The 26548-nt window shown below is 41.2% G+C and overlaps 1 protein-coding gene across 5 annotated transcripts in view; it reads left to right on the forward strand.

Annotated features, from left to right (window-relative positions):
• Window positions 1-1255: 1255 nt before the first annotated feature.
• Window positions 1256-26548, forward strand: part of VEPH1 (ventricular zone expressed PH domain containing 1) — a 238800-nt gene continuing 213507 nt past the window's right edge. For 2 of the 5 annotated variants that reach the window (XM_079100391.1, XM_079100395.1), the window contains exons 1-2: window positions 1256-1747; window positions 7073-7357. In XM_079100391.1, coding sequence (XP_078956517.1) covers window positions 7220-7357 — 138 coding nt within the window. In that variant the 5' untranslated portion in view covers window positions 1256-1747; window positions 7073-7219. The remainder of the gene's footprint in view (window positions 1748-7072; window positions 7358-26548) is intronic. The other 3 variants (XM_079100392.1, XM_079100393.1, XM_079100394.1) reach the window with 3 other exon arrangements.

Here is a 26548-nt window from a genome sequence, read left to right on the forward strand (position 1 = left end):
ATTGTATCCTAGTCTGTTTGTGCTCTGTAAGAACATTCACTGTTTTGTTCAGCCACTCTGGGGTAGGATCACAGTAAGACTATCTCTCCAGGGAATAACATAAAGTTGCCAAAAAGTCAACAGGGACACATGCCAGATAACGAGTGTACAGGTGACAAATGAAAGTGTAAGACTGAGGGAATGTGACACTGAAATATAAAAATTTCACCAATGGAAAAGACCTACGCAAAGTACATGGAGAACTCAGTTTAGTTAGCGGTGCAGTGGCTCATTAGGTCGTAAAAGCTACTGGCATGAGGGCGTTTCAACAGAATGGTGCTATTAAGGATATGGCTGGTGGGTGTTCTATGCCAGGCTGCGTGTCAAACATCCAACACAATCTCGTTAAATTCCCAACCACCCAGGTGCAAGTGAGGAACCTGAGGTTCAGAGAGGTTAATTAACCTGCCCAGTGTATGCTGCAGGTAATGGCACAGCTGAGACCAGAGCCCAGTGCTGTTCAGCTTCCCACACTCTGACCCCTCTGCTCTTCCTACTGGAGTCTAGAGTGTCCCATTCTGGACCCCACACCCATTTGAAAGGGTGTGAACATTAGATAGATAAAACCTGGGCATAAAAACCAGTAATCACAATGAGAGGATGAAGAAGAGGGGAAGGTTAAAGAAATCTAGTCTATTCCTTAGAAGAGGAGACTTCAGTAGCATCCTGTAAGTTGGAAAATGACTAAAGAAGAACATGACTTCTTTCGAATGACTAGGTTCTCTGTTTCATAAAGAAACCTTTTGTGGGCACTGTACTCTGCCTGAGGGTTGATCACCAGGTGTCTACGAAGGTTCATGAGGTGACTGTGACCTGGTTCAGTAGTGACTGACCTCACCTGTGTGGGGTGGTTCTCCTGGAGCTCAGCGTTCCGTACCTGTGTGATCCGGAAGATGGATTCATCTAAAGGACACTTGCCTCTGTTTTGCCACCAGCAAATGATTTGATGGGTAATAGAACTACTCAGCAACAGACAAGTAAGAACAGGGATTACAGTTTAAATGTGGTTTTGTAACTTGGCTGCTGCAGATCGTTCTGCGATTAACATGGGCATGCAGGTAGCGCAGTAGCATGCCAATTTCCTCAGGTAGTGCTTCTGTTTTCAAAGAATAAGAGAGGGTTTTGGTGCCCTTTGCTTCTTTGACGTACCAATAGATTAGGCAAGAAAAACTTCTTTCCCCCTGAGCTTTGTTGCAATGTTCAAGAACAAAAGTCCAGCATATCACAAAGACCTTGCCAGCAAATAAAGTGGACTAGTCAGATGCGTGTTTGTGGAGAACGTTCGCCTAGAATTCTAGCAACTCCCTGCATGTTAAACTTTCGGCAGCACTGATCTGGGGGCAGAGCAGGACACTTTCTGCGGGAACTTAGACTCGTGACAGCGCTTGGCGTTTCCAGCACAGTGCGCAGTCTCGGGGGCTCCTTCGGTGGCAGGCCACCTGCGCAGGCCGCCCCCGCCCCGGCCCCTGCGCGCCCGCCCCTCTTCCAGGGCCAGGGCAGGTTTTCAGGAACACAGGCGGCTCTGTCTCTGTGAACAACAGCTCTCCTTACCGGGCAGCTCCCGTCGGCCCCAGCCGCGCTCCCCGGGTCCCGCCTGGGAGGTGCGGGTCACCTGATCGCTCCGCGTTCCTCGCATTCCTCCGCCTCGGGCCGCTGCGCCCGTCCGCCCGCGGAGCCGCCACGCAGGTGCAGGTGCGCCGAGCTGCAGGTAAACCGAGTCCGCGCGGTGGGGAGGGTCCCCGCAGACATTCCTCGTGTCCCGTGGGTTTGTGTCCTCCTAGGGAAAGCTGGTCCAACCCCACCTGCTTAAAAACAAACCGGGAACCAAACCTAAATAATGAGTGGGTGGGCCTCAGGTCAGAGTCGCTTCAAGTTTAGGGGAAGAAATCATGCAGCAGAGAAATGAAAGATACGGAATAAAAAGGAATTTTATAAGCCCCGCCCCCTTTCTGTAGTAAGTATGCGACCTGGAGACTGACCTACCTGGACTACAGTGTTGGCTGTGTGTGTCACCTGCGGTGCAGTGGTTAGCCTCTGAGGGGGGCCCTCTTTCCTCGTCAGTAATAATACCTCCCTGAAAAGGTGGATGGGGAAACCAAGACGAAGGTGCCTGGGGAAGAGCCTTGTGCTGAGTGTGCACGCGCAGGTGTGTAGCATGTGTCTGTACAACGTGTGCCTATGTGTGTGTGGCTGCAAGCCTCAGGACAATGACATTCACAGGCCTAAGGAATTTCTCAAGAGATGAGGCAGAACTTGATTTGACTCTGACCCCTGCTGTTGCTAAAAAGACCCACAGAAGCAGCCAGACTTCTGCCCAAAACATGGGCCAAAGTTGCTGGAAAAGAAATATCCTGACTCCCGAATCCTCCTTCAGAAAAGGGCAGTATGTGGGGTGCTTCTTTAACGATGGCTGCTGGGAGGGACGCAGCCCGAAGGCTTTGTCTTGAGAGACCAAGTGCCTTCAGCCCTAACTCTGCACTTACTCTCCCAGCGCCTCCAGTCTATTGGTTGCTTTTCTCTCTGAACTTCAGTTTTTCCTCCCATGGAATCTTCAAAATAATTCAGACTCAGTACTTGAGAAGCCCTTGGAGTCGTGCTGGAGGCATGACAAACACCCTCTGGACATTGGTTGTTGGTTGTGTAGGGGCAAAAATGGATCTCTCTCCTGCCATTGTAAAGTGGTCACAGCTGAACCTCCTATACTAAAAGGTTAGCAAGGGAAAAACATAGTGAATGTATTTGATCACAGTTTTATGTGACACAAAAGCCATTAAAACCAAGACCCAAAGACCCAAAGGTGAAACGTTCATTTTTTGAGCTTAGGTTCAATGAAGCATGGACAGCCATATGGAAGTCTGAATGAACAGAGAGGGTGTGATCTAATTTTAATGGACTGAGTGGGAGACCCAGCAAGGCCTGTCTGCTGCTGTTCTTTCTGGTGCCTGGTGTCAGGCAGCACCCCTCTGGAACGGGGGTCTTTCTCTCCACATTTTTTATTGAGTGCATTATAGTTGTACATACTGATGGGATTTGTTGCTACATATTCATACATGCACACAATAGAGCAATACGATTTGGCTAATATCACTCCCCAGCACTTCACCCCTCTCTCCCTCCCTGCCGCCCCTGGGCCCCTGTCCTCTCTGACCTCCCTTTGATTTGTAGGAGAGCCACCCCACCTTTGTTTTCCTTTTTCCTCTCCAGCTTCTGCATATGAGAGAAAACATATGACCCTGAAGTTTCTGAATTTGACTTATTTTGCTTAACATGATGGTCTCTAGTCCATCCATTTTCCTACAAATGCTATGATTTCATTTTTCTTTATGGCTGAGTAAAATTCTACTCTGTGTGTGTGTATGTGTGTGTGTGTGTCACATTTTCTTTATCCATTCATCCATTGATGAACACCTAGACTGGTTCCATAGTTTGGCTATTGTGAATTGTGCAGCTGTAAACATGGGTATGCAGATATCATTGTAATATGATCACTTTAATTCTTTATGATAACTACTGAGGAGTGGTATAGCTGGGTCAAATGGTGGTTCCATGCCTAGTCTTTTGAGGGGTCTCCATACTGATTTCCATATTGGTTGTACTAATTTGCAATCCCACTCACAGTGTAAAAGTGTTCCTTTGTCTCCACATCCTCCCCAACATTTATTATTATTTGTATTCTTGATGACTCCATTCTGACTAATGTGAGATAAAATCTCAGTGTACTTTTGATTTGCATTTCCCTTATTGCTAATGATGTTGTACACTTTTTTTCATGTATTTATTGGCTATTTGTATTTCTCTCTTTGAGAAGTGTCTGTTTAATCCATTTGCCCACTTGTTAATTGGGTTGTTTGATTTTTTTCTTTTTCTTATCTTTTGTGTGTGTGTGTGTGTGTGTGTGTGTGTGTGTGTGTGGTACTGGGGATTGAACCCAGGGCCTTGTGCATGCAAAATAAGTACTCTACCAACTAAGCTATATCCCCAGTTTCTTGATTTTTTAGTGTTGAGTTTTTTGAGTTCTTTACATATTCTAAATACTAATCCTCTAGTCCGATGGTTCGTTAGCAAAGATTTGTCCCTGGAATGGGGGTCTTTATGACCTACCATCAGACAAGGTAGATCAGAGAATTTCTTTATGGCTAACTCCAAGATGACAGGGCTGGAGGAGATTCATATTTGTAGGCTTTATGGCCTACTTTGGGGGAAGGGTTCTAGTTCCTATGTCCAGCCTTGGGCAAGGGAAAGTCCAGTTTTCAGTGACTTGCTCTGGGGGAGAAAAGGGAGAACATGAGACAGGCGTGCAGAAGGTCAAAGAGAAAGTTTGCTTCTGACGCTTCCCCTAGGACCTCCACCGTGGGGTATAGTTTTCTGAGCCCCGAGAGTGTTGTTATTTTGCAAAGGATTCATTTGCACATGATTATCTCTGATCTTTAGGAAACTAGCAAGAGAGACTAGACATGCATTAGTCCTATCTTGCAGATGAGAAAACTGAGACTCATCAAAGGGGAAAGCACACACCCCAGTCCCCACAGCCACTGAGTGGCCACGCTGGACCTGGAATCTCAATCCTCAGACAAGCTTTGATTTTGTGTGGGCTCAGCACATGTGCATTGAACAAAATCGGGGAACATCTTACCTAACCTCAGAGGTGCTGCTCATAAGCCCCCCCTCTTGTCTTCCTCTAAGACCTCTCTCTCTCTCTCTCGTGCTTCCCCAAACTTCTTTCTCTAGTACCCAGATGGCTTTTCTCTCGGTCACTCCATCTTGTAGAATGCATGGTGCAGACTTCGTCCCTCACTGAGCTCCAAGATGTGTGAGCGAGTTCAACACAACTTGGTGTTCAGCAGAGGGCTTTGCACTTGGTGGGCGCTCCAGAGGAACAGCTGACATGGAAAGCAGGAATGTGGCATGCCATACCCGTGTCACCCAGGTGTGGAGAGCGCAGGGGCCTGGGAGAGCCAGAGGGTGCCCGCCCCCACCAGCACGCAGGTCTGCTCCTTCCCAGAGCCGCTTCCCCTGTGCGGTGGCCAGCTGCCTCTGCTTCCTGAAGTGCCAAGGACGGTCCAACAGGCTGGCTGGTTGAGGGAACGCCTTTCCATGCAGCGTCTGTTTTCCTGGACGTTGTTTCACTGAGATTGTCTGCAAATGTCTGAGGCTGGAGGAAGAATGTGTTCAGGGGAAACCTAGCAAATACTATCCTCTTTTTTTTGGTAGATATTGTAACCCAATTTTCCACATCTGCCAAGATGCAGGCTACTTTGTGGTACCCTGGCTGTGCCCTTCCCCACCCAGAAACCCTTTCCACCCCGCCACCTCTTCTCTTCCTCGGTTTCCCTTTCTCGCTCTCCAGTTGGCCTAAATCCCAGATGGACAAGGATCAAGAGAGCAGAGGTATTCATTTTCTTGCTTTATGACCCTGCCTTCATTCCTAAATGCAGCTGTTGCTCCGAGGACCTTTACTCCCAACGGTGGCCTCCCATCTTACACGGAGTCAACACATCTTAGTGGTTATGCGGTTGGAGTCAGTACTGGCGTCTCTGAGTCCAAACCCTAACTCTCCAGCTTACTCTCTGCATGGCCAGAGTGAATTACTTAACTGGGGTTCCCACCAGCCAGTGGGGATGACATATCCTCATATAGGTATTTTGAGGATTAAGTCAGTCAATATTGGCAAAGCATCTGTACCTGGCATATCAGCAAGGGTATGTGAGTATCAGGCATTGTATTTCTAAAGCTGGCAGATAGAGCAAAATTGCATCCGGGCAATCATGCCCCTGAGATCTCTCATCAATTGCACCGTGTGAAATCCTGCAGAGAACTTGCGTAGCTGAGCGTCTTGTAGAAGTCTGCCACATAGAGATCACATTCTGTGGAGAGTGTGTATCTTGAAAGTTTAAAATTGCATCCAGTACAGAGATGCGCTCCTACAGTGACAGCTCAGAGGGAAATCCGAGACCACCCTGGGAGCCAGCCTCCCTCTCCCTTTCACCCACATTCGCAGGAACACACTCAGAGTGAAACACTGGGAAAGATCATCCATTGCTTTTATCAAGTGACTTACTCTAGACACGTACTATCTGAGTGTGCACCTGCACAAACGGGTGATTCCACTTCACTGTAGACCCTGGGGAAGCCCCAGACCCTGGGTCCTCCCCAGCCACTATGGGGCCCTGGGGAACTGTCATCCCTCCAAGGCCGTTAAGTGACTGCTGAGGTCTCTACCAGTGCAAAGGGTCTGGGATTTTGATTGGCCTGGAATGGAGCTGACCAGAAAAGTCAGAGATCTGATTTGTGTTGGTGGCCTCCTCTCTGTGGACTGTCCCTGGGGTGGGAAGTACAGTGGGACTTTATTATCCAGCTGTGGGAACAGAAGGAGGTTGTGGGATCTCAGGGCGCCGCCTCTTGCCTGCGCTGCCGAGCTGTCCCGTCAGTCAGTGTTCTAGGTCAGGGTCATGTTAACGTGCAGGACTGTGTGACACCAGGCAGAGCCTTCATTTCACTGTCCTCTGATGGGGGACTGCCTGGGAGTCGTGTGAGTCGTGAGTCCACCTCTGAGCTGAGCATGAGGAGAGTGTCTCTTGCCACAGTCACCAGGCACTCCAGGCAGGAGGACCCGCCGGGCGTCCGTCACCAGGCTCTAAAGGAACGGGCACTGGGCAGCGGGTCTAAAACCCCTTCCACTCTGCCCTTCTGTTTGATTTCCATGGAAATCTGGGAAAGGCTGGCGAGTGTCGGGCATGCTCCCTGTTTCCTGGAGGCAGAAAGAGAAGTAGGAGATGTAAAAGGAAAACTGCAGCAAAACGAGTGTGTGGGTTCGCGCTGCTTGTTAAGGTTCAACTTTTAAGTTCTGGAGGAACTTAATGATTTCTGACCACTTTCTGAGACAAAAATAAGGAGAAAAATCGTTTGAAGACCATGAAGCCAGGGTCTGCCACTCTGCCCACTTGTCCAAGTTTCTCTCTGTGTGCTATGCGTTCTCTCTCTGGGCTCTTGTCTGCCTGCCAGTGGTCACACTGTGTCATTGTTGTCCTTGCAGGGATTGTCCGCGAAGACCCAAAGTCTGGACTGCAACGGCCTGGCGTGGACCATGAAGGGCCTCCTGCTGTGTTTTCTCTCGCTAACCTCCGACCCCTGAGCGTATGGCTTGGGGTCTGGGGAGGGTCCGCTGATCAAACTCCTCATCATGCATCAACTGTTCAGACTGGTTTTGGGACAAAAAGATCTTTCACGTGCTGGGGACCTCTTCTCCTTAGAGGACTCTGAGATTGAAGACAGCCTGACAGAAGCTTTGGAGCAGATTAAAATAATTAGCTCATCTTCAGTAAGTAAACTGGCTTGTAGACCAGCTCCCTAAAAGGACCTGTCCTAGGGCCAGAGGACTGGGTATCTCCTGGGGGAAGGAGCTTTGCAGGAGGAAGATGAAGGACAGTAGCATTGGTCTTTCTAAATTCTGCCATGTAGTTTCCAAAAAACAGCACCAGGGGGTACTTTTGCCTACTCATGGAGACCAGCGTGGAATTCTCAGATGCATCATTTAGGGGCTATTTCCGTATTCTCGAATTGATGTGGAGAGAAGAGGTAGCAAGTTCAAGGGAAAAAAGTAGACCTACCAAGCTGCAGACAAAGTGGGGTGTGTGGTGGGAGCTGGACAATGGGAGCGGGCCAATGACACCTTCCAGGTGACAGGAGACAAGGACGAGGATCCCCTGCTGCCAGAGCATGGTTGCCCAGAGCTCACTAACGTGGACTCTGTGTACCCCGTTGTCTCTGTTTCGAATCCTTCCTCTGCTCCGTTTTTTACCCTCCACCCGACTCAGTTCAGCTCACCCATTATTGATTGGACAGATTAAAAACCTCCAGGCACCTCTCCTCCCTGTGCCTCTCCACCACGTCAAGATCACCCGTTCTGAAAGCCCTTCCCAGAGGGGAGAGAGGGCGAGTGCCCAGTGCCGTCTGCGGCTGACCTTCTTGGTTGTGCTTGGACCTCTGTGACGCTAGTCCCACTCAGAGGCCTGGTCACCAAGCATCTGGTCACATCCCCACAGTGCAAGTCCTGAGTTGGCAAATGTGTGTGTGTTTCGAGACAGCAGGTCCCTCCCGAGCTGTAACAAAGAGACCTTTAACAGGCACGTCGGCAGCCAGAACACGCCCTCGGAGCCTGTCAGCAGGTCCCCTTGCTGGCTGCCAGTGGCATGCCAAATGTCCCCACTGGCCAGTGATGTCATTGCCCAAACACTCTTCTTTTCCCAGATAATGTCTTTGACAGCAATTTACCTGTCCACATTTTTTCCTCCAGAACATTAATCAGTTTAGTCTGACTCAAAATATAAAATGATCCTGGTACAGTCCCCTTCACCAGGGGACTCCTCTGGAAACAAGTTGACTAAATAGGCCACTGGTTTTTCTCTAGTAGGAAAGAAACAAAACCTCAAAAGCATCTGAGGTCCCTAAAGCCCACTTCCACCAGAGGTCACTAGTGGCTAATGATTTCTTCTGCTTCTGTCACGAAGTGCTTGTTCTTACAGATGTCAAAAGCAGGATTTTAGGACTGGTAGGTCCTATTATGTGTCCTTGCTGGTTAACCATTAAGACTGGCAGATCCCTTGTCACCAGGAGCATTGTGGGTACGTTAAGCCCTCTGGTTAGCATCGCTCCTGACCAGCAGGTCTGAAGGGCGAGGAGACTGCATGTCTTCTTCACCCACTTGCTTCTCTCACATCTAATTCTGTTTATCTGTAGCCACGGCAGGGACAGCAGAAAGATGGCGACTTCTAGTTTACATATATCAAGTTTGGGGTGACGAATGCCAGTAGTCCTATCTTCCTCTACTGATTAGTCCACTGAGCCCCCTTGCCCACTCGATAACTACCTTCCCTGCTAGCTGCTTTATCCGTCCTCCTGACCAGGCCAGGGTCTCCCTTACTGGACTTTTCCTGATGACCCTGGATCTCAGCAGTCATGCTCAGTTCCTCTTCAGAACATGTACAAGGCCCCTCCTCACTTTGGCTCTTCCTTCCAGTACAGAGCTCTTCCTTGGGATTCCCGCAGGTAGGTGGCTTCTCCGGCATGTGCAAGGGTGAGGACATCGCAGGGTGAAACCTTCTCCGACCTCAGTTTTCCTGTGGTAAAACAGTCTCTTTCCATTGCACGGAGACTTGATGGGCCTTCCTCACTGGTGGATCCCTGCCCCTCCCTGCCCTGCCCTGACACGGGAAGGGGGAACAGAGGGACTGGATCCGCCTTTGTCAGTCAGAACTAGTTCCTATCATTCTAGGGAAGACTTATTATGGTAGTGTCCCAAGAGGCAGCCCTGGGCTTCCTGCCCTCTGTCCAGTAGCCACCTTGCTGCCTGCCTCTTCCAAGGCTGGGCACTCCAGCCGTTCCTTCAGATCCCTGGCTGCCTCTTGTCTTTATGGTTATTATCACTGTGGTTATTGTTACTTGCTGGAGCTATCCAGACTTTTCCTGTTGCTTTTGATCAAGGAATTCTAACTGGTAAACACATAGCTCTTCCACTGTTGGAAGTTCCCATGTCTGGTTTGTGCCCTGTTTTAGCCAGTGAAACCTTGCTCTTGAGAATTTCTGCTCATTGTTCTTTATTCTGGTTCTCCATCCCACAATTGAGTCTAACTCTGTTCCTATAAGAAAAAGTTTGAAATGTTGAAACTAAGCATCAGGTCTCACCTCTGGCTCCTCTCTTTCCAGCTTGACATTCTCAGTGACCTAGAGTTTTCTGTGACAAAGGAGGGGCCTGTGTCAGGGAAGGCTGTGCCCCCTGCCCTCATAGACCTTGACCCTCAGGTCCGGAGCTTTAATTTTGTCACTGTGTGTAAAATGCAATCCCAGTCATTCTCTGCAGATGCAGGGCTTGGAAGTTAAATTAGAATACCAATTCGTTCCTTTACTAGGAAAATTGTTACTCACATGGGACAGAATTCTTGTCCAAGACCACTGCTCAGCCTTTCTCTAGAGAAGGAGCACAATTACTAATTACATTTCTTCCTCCTCTGTTACTGCCTCATTCCAACCTCCGTCCTTGAGACACATCCCTTCACCTGGACATGCCTTGTGCTGGTAGTGTCTCAAGTTAGGCCACTAGCAGGCTCGTCCCTCTCTGAAGAGTGGACGTGGTTTGTTAAATCCTCCCAGGGCAGTTTTGTTCCAAGCTCGTGGAGAACCTCAAGATACCTCCCAGTGCTGCTCTGTCCTCAACATCTGGTCACCCTCCCCTCTAGTGTCCTGGTTTATTGTCATCCTTGATCATTATCAGTACCCAGAGCAATGACTGATAATGGTGACATCACGCATTGTCTGCATTTGTCCTGTAATGCGCTAAGACTTTGTGATTGAATCAAATCTTATAATGAGATAACTTGAAAATATTTTAAGTGGATTGTGTGACACTTTAAACCTTTACAAACATGTTCCTCTGTCAGCCCCCCTTCCAGCGTGTCTGCACCCTTTAAACATCATGGTCCCTTCTAATCCAAGCCTTCTCCCTTAGGTTTCCCAAGTTAACCACTATCCTGATTGTGATATTCATCCATGTTTGGTTTTATCTCTTTGTTACATATGCATGGTTCAAAAATTATGAATAGCATTGTATTTCATGTTTTTAAACTTTATATAAATAGTGCCATAAGGGTTAATGCTATGCTTTTGAAATTATCCATTCTGGTTCACGTAATTCCATTTGTTTAATGGACAGAGTATTCCATTGTATGGACATACCACAATTTATTTTTCCATCTTTCTTTTGATTGGCATTTATTGTTTAAACAGTGCTATAAGAAATATTCTTGTATTTGTCAATTTTTGTCAATGTGTATTTCTAAGGTGCACAGTAAAAAGTGAAGCAACTGGTTCTGGATTTCTGTGTTTCCAAACTTAAGATTTACACCAAATTGCTTTCCCATGCTGTTATACCAGTTTATAGTCCCATCAGCAGTGTATGAGCGTTCTGGTGACTTTGTGCCTTCAACCAATGCTTTCTTTTACCAGATTTTAAATTTTTTCTTCAATCTAAGTGAAGCAGCATGTAACTGTGGTCTAAGTGTGTACTCCCCCTGTTATTAGTTAGGTCGACCATTTTTTCAAACATTCTTTTGCAATTTGCCACTTGGGTTTCGTTTTCAGAGAAGTGCCTGTTTATGTGGTTGTTTTTTTTTTTTTTTTTCCTTCTTTTTTCTCTTGTGGTTTTAAAACATCTCTATTAAGTTGGAGCATCTAACATATTCTAGCATTAAGCCCTTATCCCTTAGGCATCTCTCTATGTACAAGATGTCACTTACATACATCTCTTGTTCCAATGTGTAGCTTGTCTCTTAACTTTGTAATTCATATTTATATCTGGTAGGACAAGTATCCATAAACTTCTGCTTAAAATCTGCTTTAATTTGTTTCATCCTATAATAGTTTTATATTAAGCTTCTCAAGTTTTATGAATTCTGTTGGTATGTTGGTGGAATTTCATTTGTCAATAGATTAATTTAAAGCAAAGTCATTAATATTATCAACTGTCTTCTTATCTATAGACATCATATTCTATCCATTTTTGAGAATTTGTAATTTTTAAGGATCTTAAGAATGTTGTACATCTTTTGTTGAACTTAAAAGTATTTTATATTTTTATCTGAAACTATAAGTGATAATCTTTTGTAAATTATGTTTTCAACTGTTTTTTCAGGTGATTATAACATAAATTCTTGTGTAGTGGTCCAGCAAACTCACCAACTCTCCTACTAATGCTAACAATTTGGGTACACACTTCCATTTTTTTAGCCAGTATTTATTAGGTGCCAGCTATGTGCCAGAGCTAATACTGAATGTCAGGTTATAAATAGAAGCAAATAGACCAAAAAAAAAAAAAAAAAAAAAAAAAAAAAAAAAAAAAGTCTCTGACCTAATCCATAAATCAGGATATAGACAGAAAATAAAATCAACAAGAAAAATAGGGAGTATATTAGCAGGTGATAATTAAGTGCTGCATAAAAACATTAAGCAGAGATGGGGATAGAGAGTGGAGGTTTGAAATTTCAAGTAGGGTAGACAGGCTGGTCCTTCCTGAGAAGCTGACTGTTGAGCCGACCTTGAAGGAGAGGAAGAATACTCCCAGATGCTTGCAGAAGGACCACCAAGTACAAAGTCCCTGAGGTGGTGGCATGGAGTTTTTGAAGAGCTATAAGAAGACTGGTATGGCTGTAGTGGAGGGAGCAAAGAGGAAAGGTCATAGGAGAGAGGTCAGGAGGGAAGTGGAGGCTGGATGGTGGACAGCTCTGGGCAGGCATTAGAGAGCTCCGGGCAGAAGTGACTTGATGTGACTTTCCCTTTCCTGTTTTGGAAATAGCTTTGAAAAGCAAAATTAGAACCAAAGTAGAAGGCCACAGAGCAGCAATCCAGATAAGCAGCAATCCAGGCGAGCAGCAATCCAGACAAGTAGCCACAGAAATTGGCCATCGCGGAGCAATGATGGTGATGAGTAGTAGTTTCCCTTTGTCTGAGGTTTTGTTTTTGAAAGTTTCAGTTGACCATGAATGAACCTTGACCTGAATATGCTAAATGAAAAATTTCAGAAGTAAGCAATTCATAGGTTTTTAATTGCCTGCTGTTCTGAGTAATGGGATGAAATGTCATGCCATTCCAGTCTGGCCTGCCTCAGATGTGAACCATCCATTTGTCCAGAGTATCCACACTGTATGTGCTACCCACCTGTTAGTCATTCAGTAGCTGTCTTGGTTATCAGACCGTGTTCAAGCAACCCTGATTTTACTTAACAATGGCCCCAAAGTGCAAACAGAATGGTGCTGGCAATTTGAGTGTGTCACAGAAAAGCCATAAAGCACTTCCTTTCAGTGAAAAAGTGCAAGTTCTCAATAAGAAAAAAAATCATATATTGAGGTTGCTGAGATCTATAGAATAAGAAGTTATTTTGAGAGACAAAGAGAAAGGGAGAAACATTCACATAATTTTTATTATAGTATGTTATTATAATTGTTCTATTTTATTCTTGGTTATTGTTGCCAGTCTTACTGTGCCTGATTTATGAATTAAACTTCACCATAGGTGGGTATCATAGGAAGACCTTGTGAACTATGGTTCTGTCTGTGCTCTTAGGCATCCACTGGGGATCTTGGAACATACCTCTGTTGGATAAGGGCAGATTACTATATTCAGAATCCGGATAAATTTTAAAGGTAGGACCAACAGAATTCGCTGATGTGAATGTGGTAGAAAATAACTTGCGGTTATTCAAGTTAGGAAATAACTTGAAGGTTTTTGTCTTTAAAAACTAGCATGATGAAGTTGTCATTAGGTAAGGCGCAGAAGACTGATGGAGGAGATGCAGGGAGGGGTGTGAGGAAGGGGCCTGAGGGGAAGAGTCACTGGTTCTGCTTTGGACAGGCAGAGACTGAGCATCGGGTTCCAGGTGGAGATGGGGTGCAGTTAGTTGGACATGGGAGTCCGGAGTTGAGAAGTCTGGCCGGAAATGATAATTCTGGAGCGAATCAGCCTTGACTCTGAGTCAGATGACCAAGGAAGTAAGTGGAGATGGAAAACAAGGAAATCTAAAGCCTGAGTCCAGTGCTCAGGGGTCAGGGAGGTGACCAGCACCCACAAAGCAGGCCGAAAGCCACAGGAAGGAACTCCCAAGGGCAGTGCAGCCCAGGCACTGCCAGGTCAAGTGGAGGAGGACTGAGGAGAGCGTCAGATGCAGACACAGGAGGTCAGTGCGGCTGGACAGCAGCGGTGTCACTGAAGCCAGAAGGGGAGAGAGCTGGAGGAAAGGAGCAGCAGCAAGCCAGGCCTTTCCCGCAGGAGGCAGAGGATGGGTCGGTGAAGAACGCAGGAGGTGAGGACGAGTGTCCAGAGAACGCTCCTCAGCAGGAGGCACGCCTCTCTGGAGGGTTCCTGCACTCGGTCATCTCAAAGGTCACCTCCTTCCACCCGCCCCCGGGCCTTTGATCTGATGACTGTCCCCACTTGCTCTCCAGACCCAGGTGGAATCGAATGTGTGATCCTTCTCGCTTTTTATTTAAAGGGAGTTTTAAAGGTATTTGTTGTTATTAACTCATATTAACTGTACAGATTAATGGGTTACAGCCCATCCCTGCAGGCACCTGATCACAGCCACTGCCCTTGACTTAAAGGGAGGTTTCTGCCAGGATCGTGGTCAACATCTCTTATCAGATTAAGGAGCATCCCTTTTATTCCCACTTTTCTTAAGTATATTTAACTGTGTCAACTATTTTTTCTATGCTCTTAACATTTCCTGTTCTCTGCTTTTTTTTTTGGTACTGAGGATTGAACCCAGGGCCTCGTGTTTGCAAGGCAAGCACTCTACCAACTGAGCTAGACCCCCAGCCCAGGCATCTGTTCTTCGCTTTAACCTGTTACTGTGGTGAACTGCAGAAACGGACCTATCAAGCGAAACCGTTGTTGTGTCACTGGAATAAAATGCAATTTGTCAGTTACTGAGTGCTTCCTTCACTTGGTTTGCTATTTCTAAGTGAGTTTTGGAACCATGGTTACATCTGCGATGGGCTCTCACTGTCCTTTCTTCTACCAACGTCACTGGCTTTGACATAATTTATACACACTAATCTCATAAAATTGTAAGTGTTTCCTTAGTTTTTATTGCAAACAAGAGTTTTACAAAGTTGTGATATTCTAATCCTTGAAGATTTCATAGGAAGCTGTCAAACCCTCTTGGTACCATGAATTTTTAATTATTATTATCACTATTATTATTAATAATAGATTATTAATGTCATTATTATTAATAGATTTTAAAACCAATTCAGTGTCTTTGAGGAAAGTTGGGAGTTTTGTTGCAATCATTTTTGGCAAAGTATATTTTCTTGTCAATTTTACACTGTACCTGAGTTTTCAAATTTATTTGTTTAAGATTGTTGGAATTATTTTTGTTTTCTGATGCATCGTATTTAAATTATTTTTTTCACTCATATTTTTTAATCAGTATTTTCAGAGCCTTGTCTTCTTTTAAAAAGTCTTGGTTTATTAATCATCTGTATGGGATCTTTCTTTTATCCCCTTAATTTCATTTAAAACATTGTTTTTGGTTTTGTATTTTCTCTGGCTTTATTCTGCTATTCTTTTTCTAATCTCCTTGATTATGTAACTATTGAATTTTTAAACTTTCTGATTTTATAATACATTTAAGACTATAAATTTCTTGTTAAGTACCATTTCTTTCCAGAAGTTCCAAGATATATTTTCATTCTGAGTTCTAAATGTTGTCTTGTTTTTGTTTTGATTTCCTCTTTGACTCACCAGTGATTTGGAAATTTATTTTTTATTTATGTAGACAGAGAAAGTGAACTGCAGTATCAGTTGTTTGGAAGTGGAGGAGACTCTCTGTCACCTAGGTTATGGCTAATCTGTGTCAATAGCAATTGCTAATACTTGTGTAGCATGCACATGTGCCAGAAAACTCTTCTAAGGGATCCCACATTAATATATTTATTTACTTTGGGAAGCATTTGAGATAGTGCACTAATGTTATCCCCATTTTACAGATGAGGAACTGAGGCACAGAGAAGTTAAAATTTAACTTGACCATGACTCTGTGGTCATTAAGTACTGAGCCAAGAATTAAGCCCAGAGAGTCTGATCTCACAAACTGTACTGACTCTCTAAATATTTAATTTGTGCCTGAGAAGAATGTGTATTCTCTTATAATTAGGCATCAAATATTAAATATGCTGATTGGAGAACTCTTTTAGTGCAATTGTTCTAATTTTTCATATTCTCAATAATTTTGCATTTGTATGGACTATCAGTTCCTGAGAGAATATTCAAAAACTTTTCCACTATAATTTTGGATTTGTTAGTTTTTCCTTGTAAATTTGTCAAACTTGTGTTATAAATTTGAGATCTTCTTTATTATGTTTGCACAAATTTAGAATTGTTATTTCTTTCTTGGAGAAATTTTTCTTTTATTATTATATACTAATAATCTTTATTCCTAATAAGGTTTGCTTGTTTTCTTTGGAGTTGTAGTTCCCTATTTCTCTTTTTATTTTTACCTTTCTGTGTCATTATGACTTAAACGTAATTTTTACATACCATATAACTAGGTTTTTAAAATCATCTAAAGTGAAAATATAGTAAATGTTTTTTAATTGGTAAATTTAGTCAACTTACATTTATTGTGTTATGTAATATATTTGAATGTGTTTTTCCATTTTGTTTTGGGTTATATTCCTTGATTTCTTTCTACATTTCTATTTATTTTCTTTTCTGCTTTTTTTAAATTGAGTTTTTATTATTTCAGTTTTCACTTCTGTTGAGAACAGTGATTTAACTCAGTGTAGAGTGCTTGCCTAGCATATATGAGCCACTGGGTTCAATTCTCAACACTGCATATAAATAAATAAAATAAAGATCTATCAACAACTAAAAAATTTGTTCAAAACATAATAAAAGATATATATTCTATTTTTGTACTAGTTGCCTTTAATATTTTAGCAAATGCAGTCACAATATATTTTCAGTTCCATGACAGATCCTTCACATAATAATGTTCCTAAAACAAATACTTTTTGGATACTAGATCACCTTCCATTTGCTGCTGACTGGACATAGGTATAATACAGTACTCATTATCTACATACACATGAACTTCTCACAGCTCTTCATACTGTTACCCTTCCAGCTGATTCTGATGTATTGCTATCCCTACCAATGTTGAGTTAAGAATCTTGCTTGTTTTTGTTTTTGAGGCAGGGTCTTATTGTTGCCCAGGCTGATCTCGAACTTGTGATCCTCCTGCCTGTCTCCTGAGTAGCTGGAATTACAGGCATACACCACTGTGCCTGGCCAAATATCCATTTTAAATATTTTCAAAACTACTAGACTAGTGTGGCACTAAAATAGAAACTTTTTGTATGTACAGAAAGGTATGGTAGGATAACATTTAAGTATAAATTAATTTTCCCATATTTCAATTTGTGTGTAATAGTTCTACATAATGGTGGGATTCATTGTTACATATCCATACATGCACACAATATAACAATGTTATTTAACCAATATCATTTCCCAGATTACCTCTTTCTCTCCTTTTCTCCCTCCCCCTAGTCCCCTTCCTTTGCTGATCTCTCTTTGATTTTTATGAGATTGCCCCCTAGCTTTCTTTTCTTTTTCCTTTCTAGCTTTTACATATGAGAGAAACCCTTGACTTTCTAATTTTGACGTACTTTACTTAAAATAATGTTCTCAAATTCCAAACATTTTTCTACAAATGACATAATTGCATTCTTCTTCATGGCAGAATAGAACTCCATTGTGTATATTTATCATATTTTCTTTATACATTCATCTGTTAATGGACACCTAGACTGGTTCCCTAGTTTGGCTATTGTGAATTGTGCTGCTACAAATGTGGCTGTGCATCTATCACTGTAGTCTGATTAATTTAATTCTTCAGGATGAATACTGAGGAGTGGTACAGCTAAGTCGTATGGTGGGTCCATTCTGGTCTTTTAAGGAACCTCCATACTGATTTCCATAGTGGTTTCCATTTATAGTCCCACCAACAGTATAAGAGTGTTCCTTTTTCTCCATATTCTCTCCATATTATTGTTTGCATTCTTTTTTTTCATTTATTTTAATTAAAAATCATAAATTTACATAGGGCAATGTTGTTTGATTCATTCTGTTATATTTTTCCCTTCCCCCCACCCCTCCCACCCCTCTTTTCCCTCTATGCAGTCCTTCCTTCCTCCATTCTTACCACCCTCCTTATCCCTAACCCTAAACCTAACCCTAACCCTAATGCTAACCCCTCATACCCCCCCTTATACGTCCTCATCCGCTTATCAGCGAGATCATTCGTACTTTAGTTTTTTGAGATTGGATTATCTCACTTAGCATGATATCCTCCAATTTCATCCATTTGCCTGCAAATGCCATAATTTTATCATTCTTCATGGTGGAGTAATATTCCATTGTATATATAGGCCATAGTTTCTTTATCCATTCATCAATTGAAGGGCATGAAGGTTGGTTCCACAATCTGGTTATAGTGAATTGAGCAGCTATGAACATTGATGTGGCTGTATCTCTGTAGTATGCTGATTTTAAGCCCTTTGGGTATAGGCCAAGGTATATATGGTGGTTCCATTCCAAGCTTTCTGAGGAATCTCCATACTGCTTTCCAGAGTGGCTGCACTAATTTGCAACCCCACCAGCAATGTATGAGTGTACTTTTTTCCCCACATCCTCACCAACACCTATTGTTGCTTGTGTTCTTGATAATCGCCATTCTAATTGGGGTGAGATGAATATTAGGGTAGTTTTGATTTGTATTTCTCTTATTACTAAAGATGGTGAACATTTTTTCATATATCTGTTGATTGCTTGTACATCTTCTTCTGTGAAGTGTCTGTTCATTTCCTTAGCCCATTTGTTGATTGGATTATTTGTATTCTTGGTGTAGAGTTTTTTGAGTTCTTTATAGATTCTGGAAATTAGCGCTCTATCTGAAGTATGAGTGGCAAAGATATTCTCCCACTCTGTAGGCTCTTTCTTCACATTACTGATAGTTTCCTTTGCTGAGAGAAAGCTTTTTAGTTTGAATCTATCCCAGTTGTTGATTCTTGCTTTTATTTCTTGTGCTATGGAGTCCTGTTAAGGCAGTCTGATCCTAAGCCAACAAGTTGAAGGTTTGGACCTACTTTTTCTTCTATAAGATGCAGGATCTCTGGTCTGATTCCGAGGTACTTGATACATTTTGAGTTGAGTTTTATGCAGGGTGAGAGATAGGGTTTTAGTTTCATTCTGTTGCATATGGATTTCCAGTTTTCCCAGCACCATTTGTTGAAGAGGCTATCTTTTCTCCATTGCATATTTTTGGCCCCTTTGTCTAGTATGAGAAAATTGTATTTATTTGGGTTTGTGTCCATGTCCTCTATTCTGTACCATTGATCTACCTGTCTATTTTGGTACCAATACCATGCCGTTTTTGTTACTATTGCTTTGTAATAGAGTTGAAGATCTGGTATTGTGATACCCCCTGCTTCGCTCTTTCTACTGAGGATTGCTTTAGCTATTCTGGGTTTCTTATTCTTCCAGATGAATTTCATAATTGCTTGCTCTATTTCTGTAAGGTACAAAATTGGGATTTTAATTGGAATTGCATTGACTCTGTATACCACTTTAGGTAGTATGGCCATTTTGACAATATTAATTCTGCCTATCCAAGAACATGGGAGATCTTTCCAACTTCTAAGATTTTCTTTAATTTCTTTCTTTAGTGTTCTGTAGATCTCATTGTAGAGGTCTTTCACCTCTTTTGTGAGATTGATGCCCAAGTATTTTATTTTTTTCGATGCTATTGTGAATGGGGTAGTTTTCCTAATTTCTCTTTCTGAAGATTCATCACTTATGTATAAAAATGCGTTGGATTTATGAGCTTTGATCTTGTAACCTGCTACTTTACTGAATTCACTTATGAGTTCTAGGAGTTTTCTGGTGGAATTTCCAGGTTCCTCAAAATATATAATCATGTCATCAGTGAACAGGGATACTTTGAGTTCCTCTTTTCCAATTCGTATCCCTTTAATTTCTTTGATTTGTCTAATTGCTCTGGCTAGAGTCTCAAGAACGATATTGAATAGAAGTGGTGAAAGAGGGCATCCCTGCCTTGTTCCAGTTTTTAGGGGGAATGCTTTCAGTTTTTCACCATTTAGAATGATATTGGCCATGGGCTTAGCATAGATAGCCTTTACAATGTTAAGGAATGTTCCCACTACCCCAATTTTCTCTAGTGTTTTGAGCATGAAGGGATGCTGTATTTTATCGAATGCTTTTTCTGCATCTATTGAAATAATCATGTGATTCTTAACTTTTAGTCTGTTGATATGGTGAATGACATTTATTGATTTCTGGATGTTGAACCAACCTTGCATCCCTGGGATAAAACCCACTTGATCGTGGTGCACTATCTTTTAAATATATTTTTGTATGCGATTTGCTAAAATTTTGTTGAGAATTTTTGCGTCAATGTTCATTAAGGATATTGGTCTGAAATTTTCTTTCCTCGATGTGTCTCTGTCTGGTTTAGGTATCAGGGTGATATTGGCTTCATAGAATGAGTTTGGGAGGGTTCCCTCCTCTTCTATTTTATGGAATACTTTGAGAAGTATTGGAATGAGCTCTTCTTTAAAGGTTTTGTAGAACTCGGCTGAGAACCCATCTGGTCCCGGACTTTTCTTTGTTGGTAGGCTTTTGATGACCTCTTCTATTTCATTGCTTGAAGTTGATTTATTTATGTTGTGTATGTCCTCTTCATTTAGTTTAGGTAATTCATATGTCTCTAGAAACTTGCTGATGTCTTCGAGGTTTTCTGTTTTGTTGGAGTATAGATTTTCAAAATAGCTTCTAATTATGTTTTGTATTTCACTCGTGTCTGTTGTGATATTTCCTTGTTCATTCCAAATTTTAGTAATTTGAGTTTTCTCCCTCTTTCTCTTTGTTAGTGTGGCTAAAGGTTTATCAATTTTGTTTATTTTTTCAAAGAACCAACTATTTATTTTGTTAATCTTTCCGATTATTTCTTTTATTTCAATTTCATTGATTTCAGCTCTGATTTTAACTATTTCCTGTCTTCTATTACTTTTGGTGTTGGTCTGCTCTTCTTTTTCTCGGGCTTTGAGCTGTAGTGTTAAGTCGTTTATTTGTTGATTTCTACTTCTTTTGTTGAATGCGCCCCATGAAATAAATCTTCCTCTAAGTACTGCTTTCATAGTGTCCCAGAGATTTTGATATGATGTGTCTTTGTTCTCGTTTACTTCTAAAAATTTTTTTATTTCCTTCCTGATGTCTTCTGTTATCCATTCATCGTATAATAGTGTATTATTTAATCTCCAGGTATTGGAGTAGTTTCTGTTTTTTATTCTGTCATTTATTTCTAATTTCAATCCATTATGATCTGATAGAGTACAAGGTAGTATCTCTGTCTTCTTGTATTTGCTAACAGTAGCTTTGTGGCATAAGACATGGTCTATTTTAGAGAAGGATCCATGTGCTGCTGAGAAGAAAGTGTATTCGTTCCTTGTTGGATGGTATATTCTATATAAGTCAGTTAAGTCTAAATTGTTGATTGTGTTATTGAGATCTATGGTTTCTTTATTCAATTTTTGTTTGGACGATCTATCCAGCGGTGAGAGAGGTGTGTTAAAATCACCTAATATTATTGTGTTGTGGTCTATTTGATTTCTGAATTGAGAAGGATTTGTTTGACGTACATGGATGAGCCAATGTTGGGGGCATAGATATTTATGATTGTTATGTCTTGCTGATTTATGCTTCCCTTATGCAGTATGTAATGTCCTTCTTTATCCCTTCTGACTATTTTGGCTTGAAGTCCACATTATCTGAAATGAGGATGGATACTCCAACTTTTTTGCTGTGTCCGTGTGCATGGTATGTTTTTTCCCATCCTTTCACCTTTAGTCTATGGGTATCTCTTTCTATGACATGAGTCTCTTTCAGGCAGCAAATAGTTGGACTTTTCTTTTTAATCCATTCTGCCAGTCTATGTCTTTTGATTGATGAGTTCAGGCCTTTAACATTCAACGTTATTATTGTGATATGATTTGTATTCCCAGTCATTTGACTCATTTTTGTTTTTTGACATGATTTGGTTTCCCCTTTATTTAGCTATTCCTTTAGGCTAGTTCCTCCTGTTGCTGATTTGCATTGTTGTTTTTCATCTCTTCCTCATGGAATATTTTGCTGAGAATGTTCTGCAATGCTGGCTTTCTTTTAGTAAATTCCTTTAGCTTTTGTCTATCATGGAAGGATCTTATTTCATCGTCAAATCTCAAAGTAATTTTTGCTGGGTATAAGATTCTTGGTTGGCATCCATTTTCTTTCAGGGCTTGGTAAATGTTGTTCCAGGCCCTTCTAGCTTTTAGGGTCTGGATTGAAAAATCTGCTGATATTCTTATTGGTTTCTCCCTGAATGTAATTTGATCCTTTTCTCTTGCGGCCTTTAAAATTCTGTCTTTATTTTGTATGTGAGTTATTTTCATAATAATGTGCCTTGGTGTGGGTCTGTTGTAATTTTGTATATTTGGAATCCTATAAGCCTCTTGTACTTGGTTTTCCATTTCATTCTTCAGATTTGGGAAATTTTCTGCTATTATTTCATTGAATAGATTGTTCATTCCTTTGGTTTGTTTCTCTAAGCCTTCCTCAATCCCAATAATTCTTAAATTTGGCCTTTTCATGATATCCCATAATTCTTGTAGATTCTGTTCATGATGTCTTACCATCTTTTCTGTTTGGTGAACTTTGTTTTCAAGATTAAATATTTTGTCTTCAATATCTGAGGTTCTGTCTTCCAGGTGTTCTATCCTATTGGTTATGCTTTCTATGGAGTTTTTAACTTGGTTTATTGTTTCCTTCATTTCAAGGATTTCTGTTTGGTTTTTTTTCAATATCTCTAACTCTTTATTGAAATGATCTCTTGCTTCCCGTATTTGCTCCTTCAACTGTTGATTGGTGCGATCATTCAATGCCTGTATTTGCTCTTTCATCTCATCAGTCAGTGCCTGCATTTGCTCTTTCATCTCATCAGTCAGTGCCTGCATTTGCTCTTTCATCTCTTCATTTGCTTCTCTGATTGTTTTAATTATGTACATTCTGAACTCCCTCTCTGACATTTCTTCTGCTGTGCTGTCATTGGGTTTTATTGATATAGTATCTAGGTTTGTTTGGGACATTTTCTTCCCTTGTTTTCTCATATTGGTCAGATGTCAGTAGGACTTTGGGATATTGCAGAATTCTTCTATTGGCTTATAGTGTCCCTGTAGATTTCCAGTGTATCACCTTCGTGCCTTCAGTAGCCTGAAGTCTTGGAGTAACTTGATAATGGAGTGCTTCCAAGGAAAGCTGCCCCTAGCCCACTACTGGTTCCAAGACTTGGAGCTGGCTCTGTGTGGAAAGGCTCTCACTGGGGGGGCCTGCTCCGAGAAGCTAGCCTGGAAAGGTGCTTCCCGCCGGAGGGAGACGGGCTGCTTGGGGAAGTCCCTGGCTCCCTGTCCTTGTCTCTGAAGCAACCTGCAGGCAGGAACTCGCTGCCCTGGTTCAGGGACTTGAAGCTTGGTTCTGTGCAGAAAGGCTCTCACTGGGGGGCCTGCTCTGAGATGCTGGAGAATCTGGCCCTGTGGGAGGAGCCCACCGCCGGAGTGTGCAGAGCTGCCTGGGGAATACTCTAGCTGCCCTGCCCTACTCTAATAAGCCACCCGAATCCGGGCCTGCCACCCGGGCAGCGCTTCACTGGGTGGGGGAGACTCACCCCGTGGCTCTATTTTAGTCCGAGTCTCTCAATGCCTCCCCTTCTTGAATCCTGGGTTCTGGAGCGACTGGAGATGCAGTCACCCTCTAGTCCACCATCTTGGATCTCCCCGTGGAAAAAACCTGTTTGCATTCTTGATGACTGCCTTCTGACTGGTATGAGATGAAATCTCAGTATAGTTTTGATTTGCATTTTCCTAATTGCTAATGATTCTGAACATTTAGTCTATTTTTGGTGGACATCTATATTTCCTCTTTTGAGAAGTGTCATTTAATTAATCTGCCCATTTATTAATTGGGTTATTTGATTTTTTGGTGGTAAGCTTTTTGAGTTCTTTATGTATTCTGGATATTAATCCTCAGTCAGAAGAGTAGCTAGCAAAGATTTTCTCCCATTCTGTTCTCTCTTCATATTCTTAATTGTTTACCTTTGCTGTGCAGAAGATTTTTAATTTGATGTTACCCCACTAATTAACTCTTGGCAGTATTTCCTGAGCTTTAGGGGTTCTATTGAGAAGATCATTGCCTGTGTCTATTTGTTGAAGTGTTGACCCTACATTTTCTTCTAAGAGTTGCATAGCTTCTAAATCTTAAGTCTGATCCATTTTGAGTTGACTTTCATGCAGACAAGAAATAAGGATCTGGTCTCACTCTTCTATAATTGAATGACCAGTTTTCCTAGCACCATTTATTAAAAGGCTGTCTTTTGTCCATTGTATGTTTTTGTAATCTTTGTTAAGGATCAGATGGCTGACTTTATCTGGGTGGGTTTGTCCCTGTGTCTTCTATTCAGTACTTTGGTCTGTCTGTTTTTATGCCAGCACCATGAAGTTTTTATTACTATTATCTCTGGGGTATAATTTGAAGATAGGTTTCATAATACCTCCAGTATTGCTTTTTGACTTAGAATTACTTTGGTTATTCTGGATCTTTTATTCTTTCAAATGAGTTAGTTGTAGGGCCATTTTTCCTAACTCTGTGAAGACTGTCATTGCTATTTTAATGGTGTGCATTGAATCTGCATATTACTTTTGTTACTGTAGCCATTTTAATAATTTTAATTCTGTCAATCCATGAATATGGAAGGTTTTTCCTTCTTCCTATTTCTTCTTCATTTTCTATCTTCAATGTTCTATAGATTTCATTGAGGAGGTCATTATATGAATGACTCATTAGTGATGAATAGGAAAGCTATTTATTTTGTATGTTGATTTTGTAATGAGCTACTTTATGGATTTATTTATGAGTCCTAGCAGTCCTTTGGTGGAGCTTTTTCAATATTCTCATTGTAGGCTCATATCATCTGAAACAGTGATAACTGACTGATTCTATTCTTATTTTTAATCCCTTCATTTCCTTCTCTTGCCTCATTGCTCTGGCTAGAATTTCTAGCACTATATTAAATAGGAGTGGTGAGAATGAACATCCTTGTCTTATTCCAGATTTTAAAGGAGATACTTTCAGTTTTCCCCCACTTTACTATGATGTTGGATTTGGGGATTTTTTGTTTATAACCTTTATGATATTGAAGTATGTTCCTTCTATCCCTAGTTTCTTCAGGGTTTTTATCATGAATGGGTACCAAATTTGATTGAAGATTTTCTCTGTATCTATTGAGATTACTGTGATTTCCATCCTTAATTCTATTTATGTGAAGAATTACATTTATTGATTTTCATACATTAAACCATCCTTACATCCCTGGAATAATATGAACTTGGTCATGATCTACAATCTTCTTAATATGTTTCTGAATATAATTTGCTAATATTTTATTAAAGATTTTTTCACCTAAGTTCATCAAGGATATTGATCTAAAATTTTCTTTCCTTGATGTGTCCTTATCTGGTCTTAGTATACTGAGTGTGATATTGACTTTAAATAATGAATTTAGAAATGTTTCATCCCTTTCTACTTCATGGAATAATTTGAGAAAAAGTGGAATTAGTTCTTCTTTAAAAGTCTTATAGAATTTGGCTGAGAATCCATCTGGTCCTGGGCTATTCTTTATTGGAAATGCTTTTTATTAATGTGTCTATCTCATTGCTAATTATTGGTATGTATAGGTTTTATATATTCTCTTGACTCAATTTTAGCAGGTCATATGTGTCTAGAAATGTATCCATTTCTACTAGGTTTCCCCATTTATTGGAATATAAATTTTCAAAATACCCCCTACTGATGCTCTGGATTTCTGTGATGTCTGTAGTGATTTCTTCCTTTTCACCTCTAGTTTTTTTAAAATTTGGTTTTCTCTCTTTTTCTTTTGGTTAGTTTAAGGGTTTATCAATCATGTTTATATTTTCAAAGAATGAACTCTTTGTTTCATTGATTATTTGCATTTTTAAAATTCTCTATTTCATTGATTATGGCTCTGATCTTAATTATTTCCTTTCATCTACTAACTTTGTAATAGTTTTTTTTTGTTGTTTTTCAAGTACCTTGAGGCATCATTAGTTTATTTATTTGAGATTTCTGATTTTCTTATGTAGTCATTCATAGTTATTGAACTTTCCTCTTAGAACTGCCTTCATATTGTCCCAGATATTCTGGTATGTTGTATCACTATTCTCATTTGACTCTATTGATTTTTTAAATTTCTGTCCTGATTTATTCTATCACCCATTCATCATTCAAAAGGGTATTTTCAATTTCCATGTGTTTATATAATTTCTGTATATCTTTTTGTTGTTGATTTCTAATTTCATTCCATCAGATAAGATACAAGAAATTATATTAATTTTTTTGTATTTGCTATGAATTCCTTTGTGATATAAAATGTGATCTGTTTCAGAGAAGGTTCCATGAACAACTGAGAGGAAAGTACATTCGGCTGTTTGGGGATTAAATATTCCATAGATATCTGTTAAGTCCATTTGATTTATAATATTTTTCAAGTCAGAAAAGACTTTACTGAGTTGATATCTGCACCTATATATTGGTGAGAGAGATGTTTTGAAATCACCCAGTATTATTGTTCTGGGCTCTTTCTGTGTCTTTAAGTCAAGTAGTGTCTGCTTTATGAAATTAGGTGCACCAATGTTTTGGGCATAAATATTTACTATCACCACATCTTTTTGTTGGATTATTCTCTTTATCAGAATGAAGTGACCTCCTTATCTCTTCTGATTAATTTTATCATAAAGTCTGCTTCTTTGGCAATGAGAGTAGCTACTCCTGCTTGTTT

The sequence above is a fragment of the Sciurus vulgaris genome (assembly GCF_902686455.1).
Source record: "Sciurus vulgaris genome assembly, chromosome: 10".
In the NCBI taxonomy this organism is placed as follows: domain Eukaryota; kingdom Metazoa; phylum Chordata; class Mammalia; order Rodentia; family Sciuridae; genus Sciurus; species Sciurus vulgaris.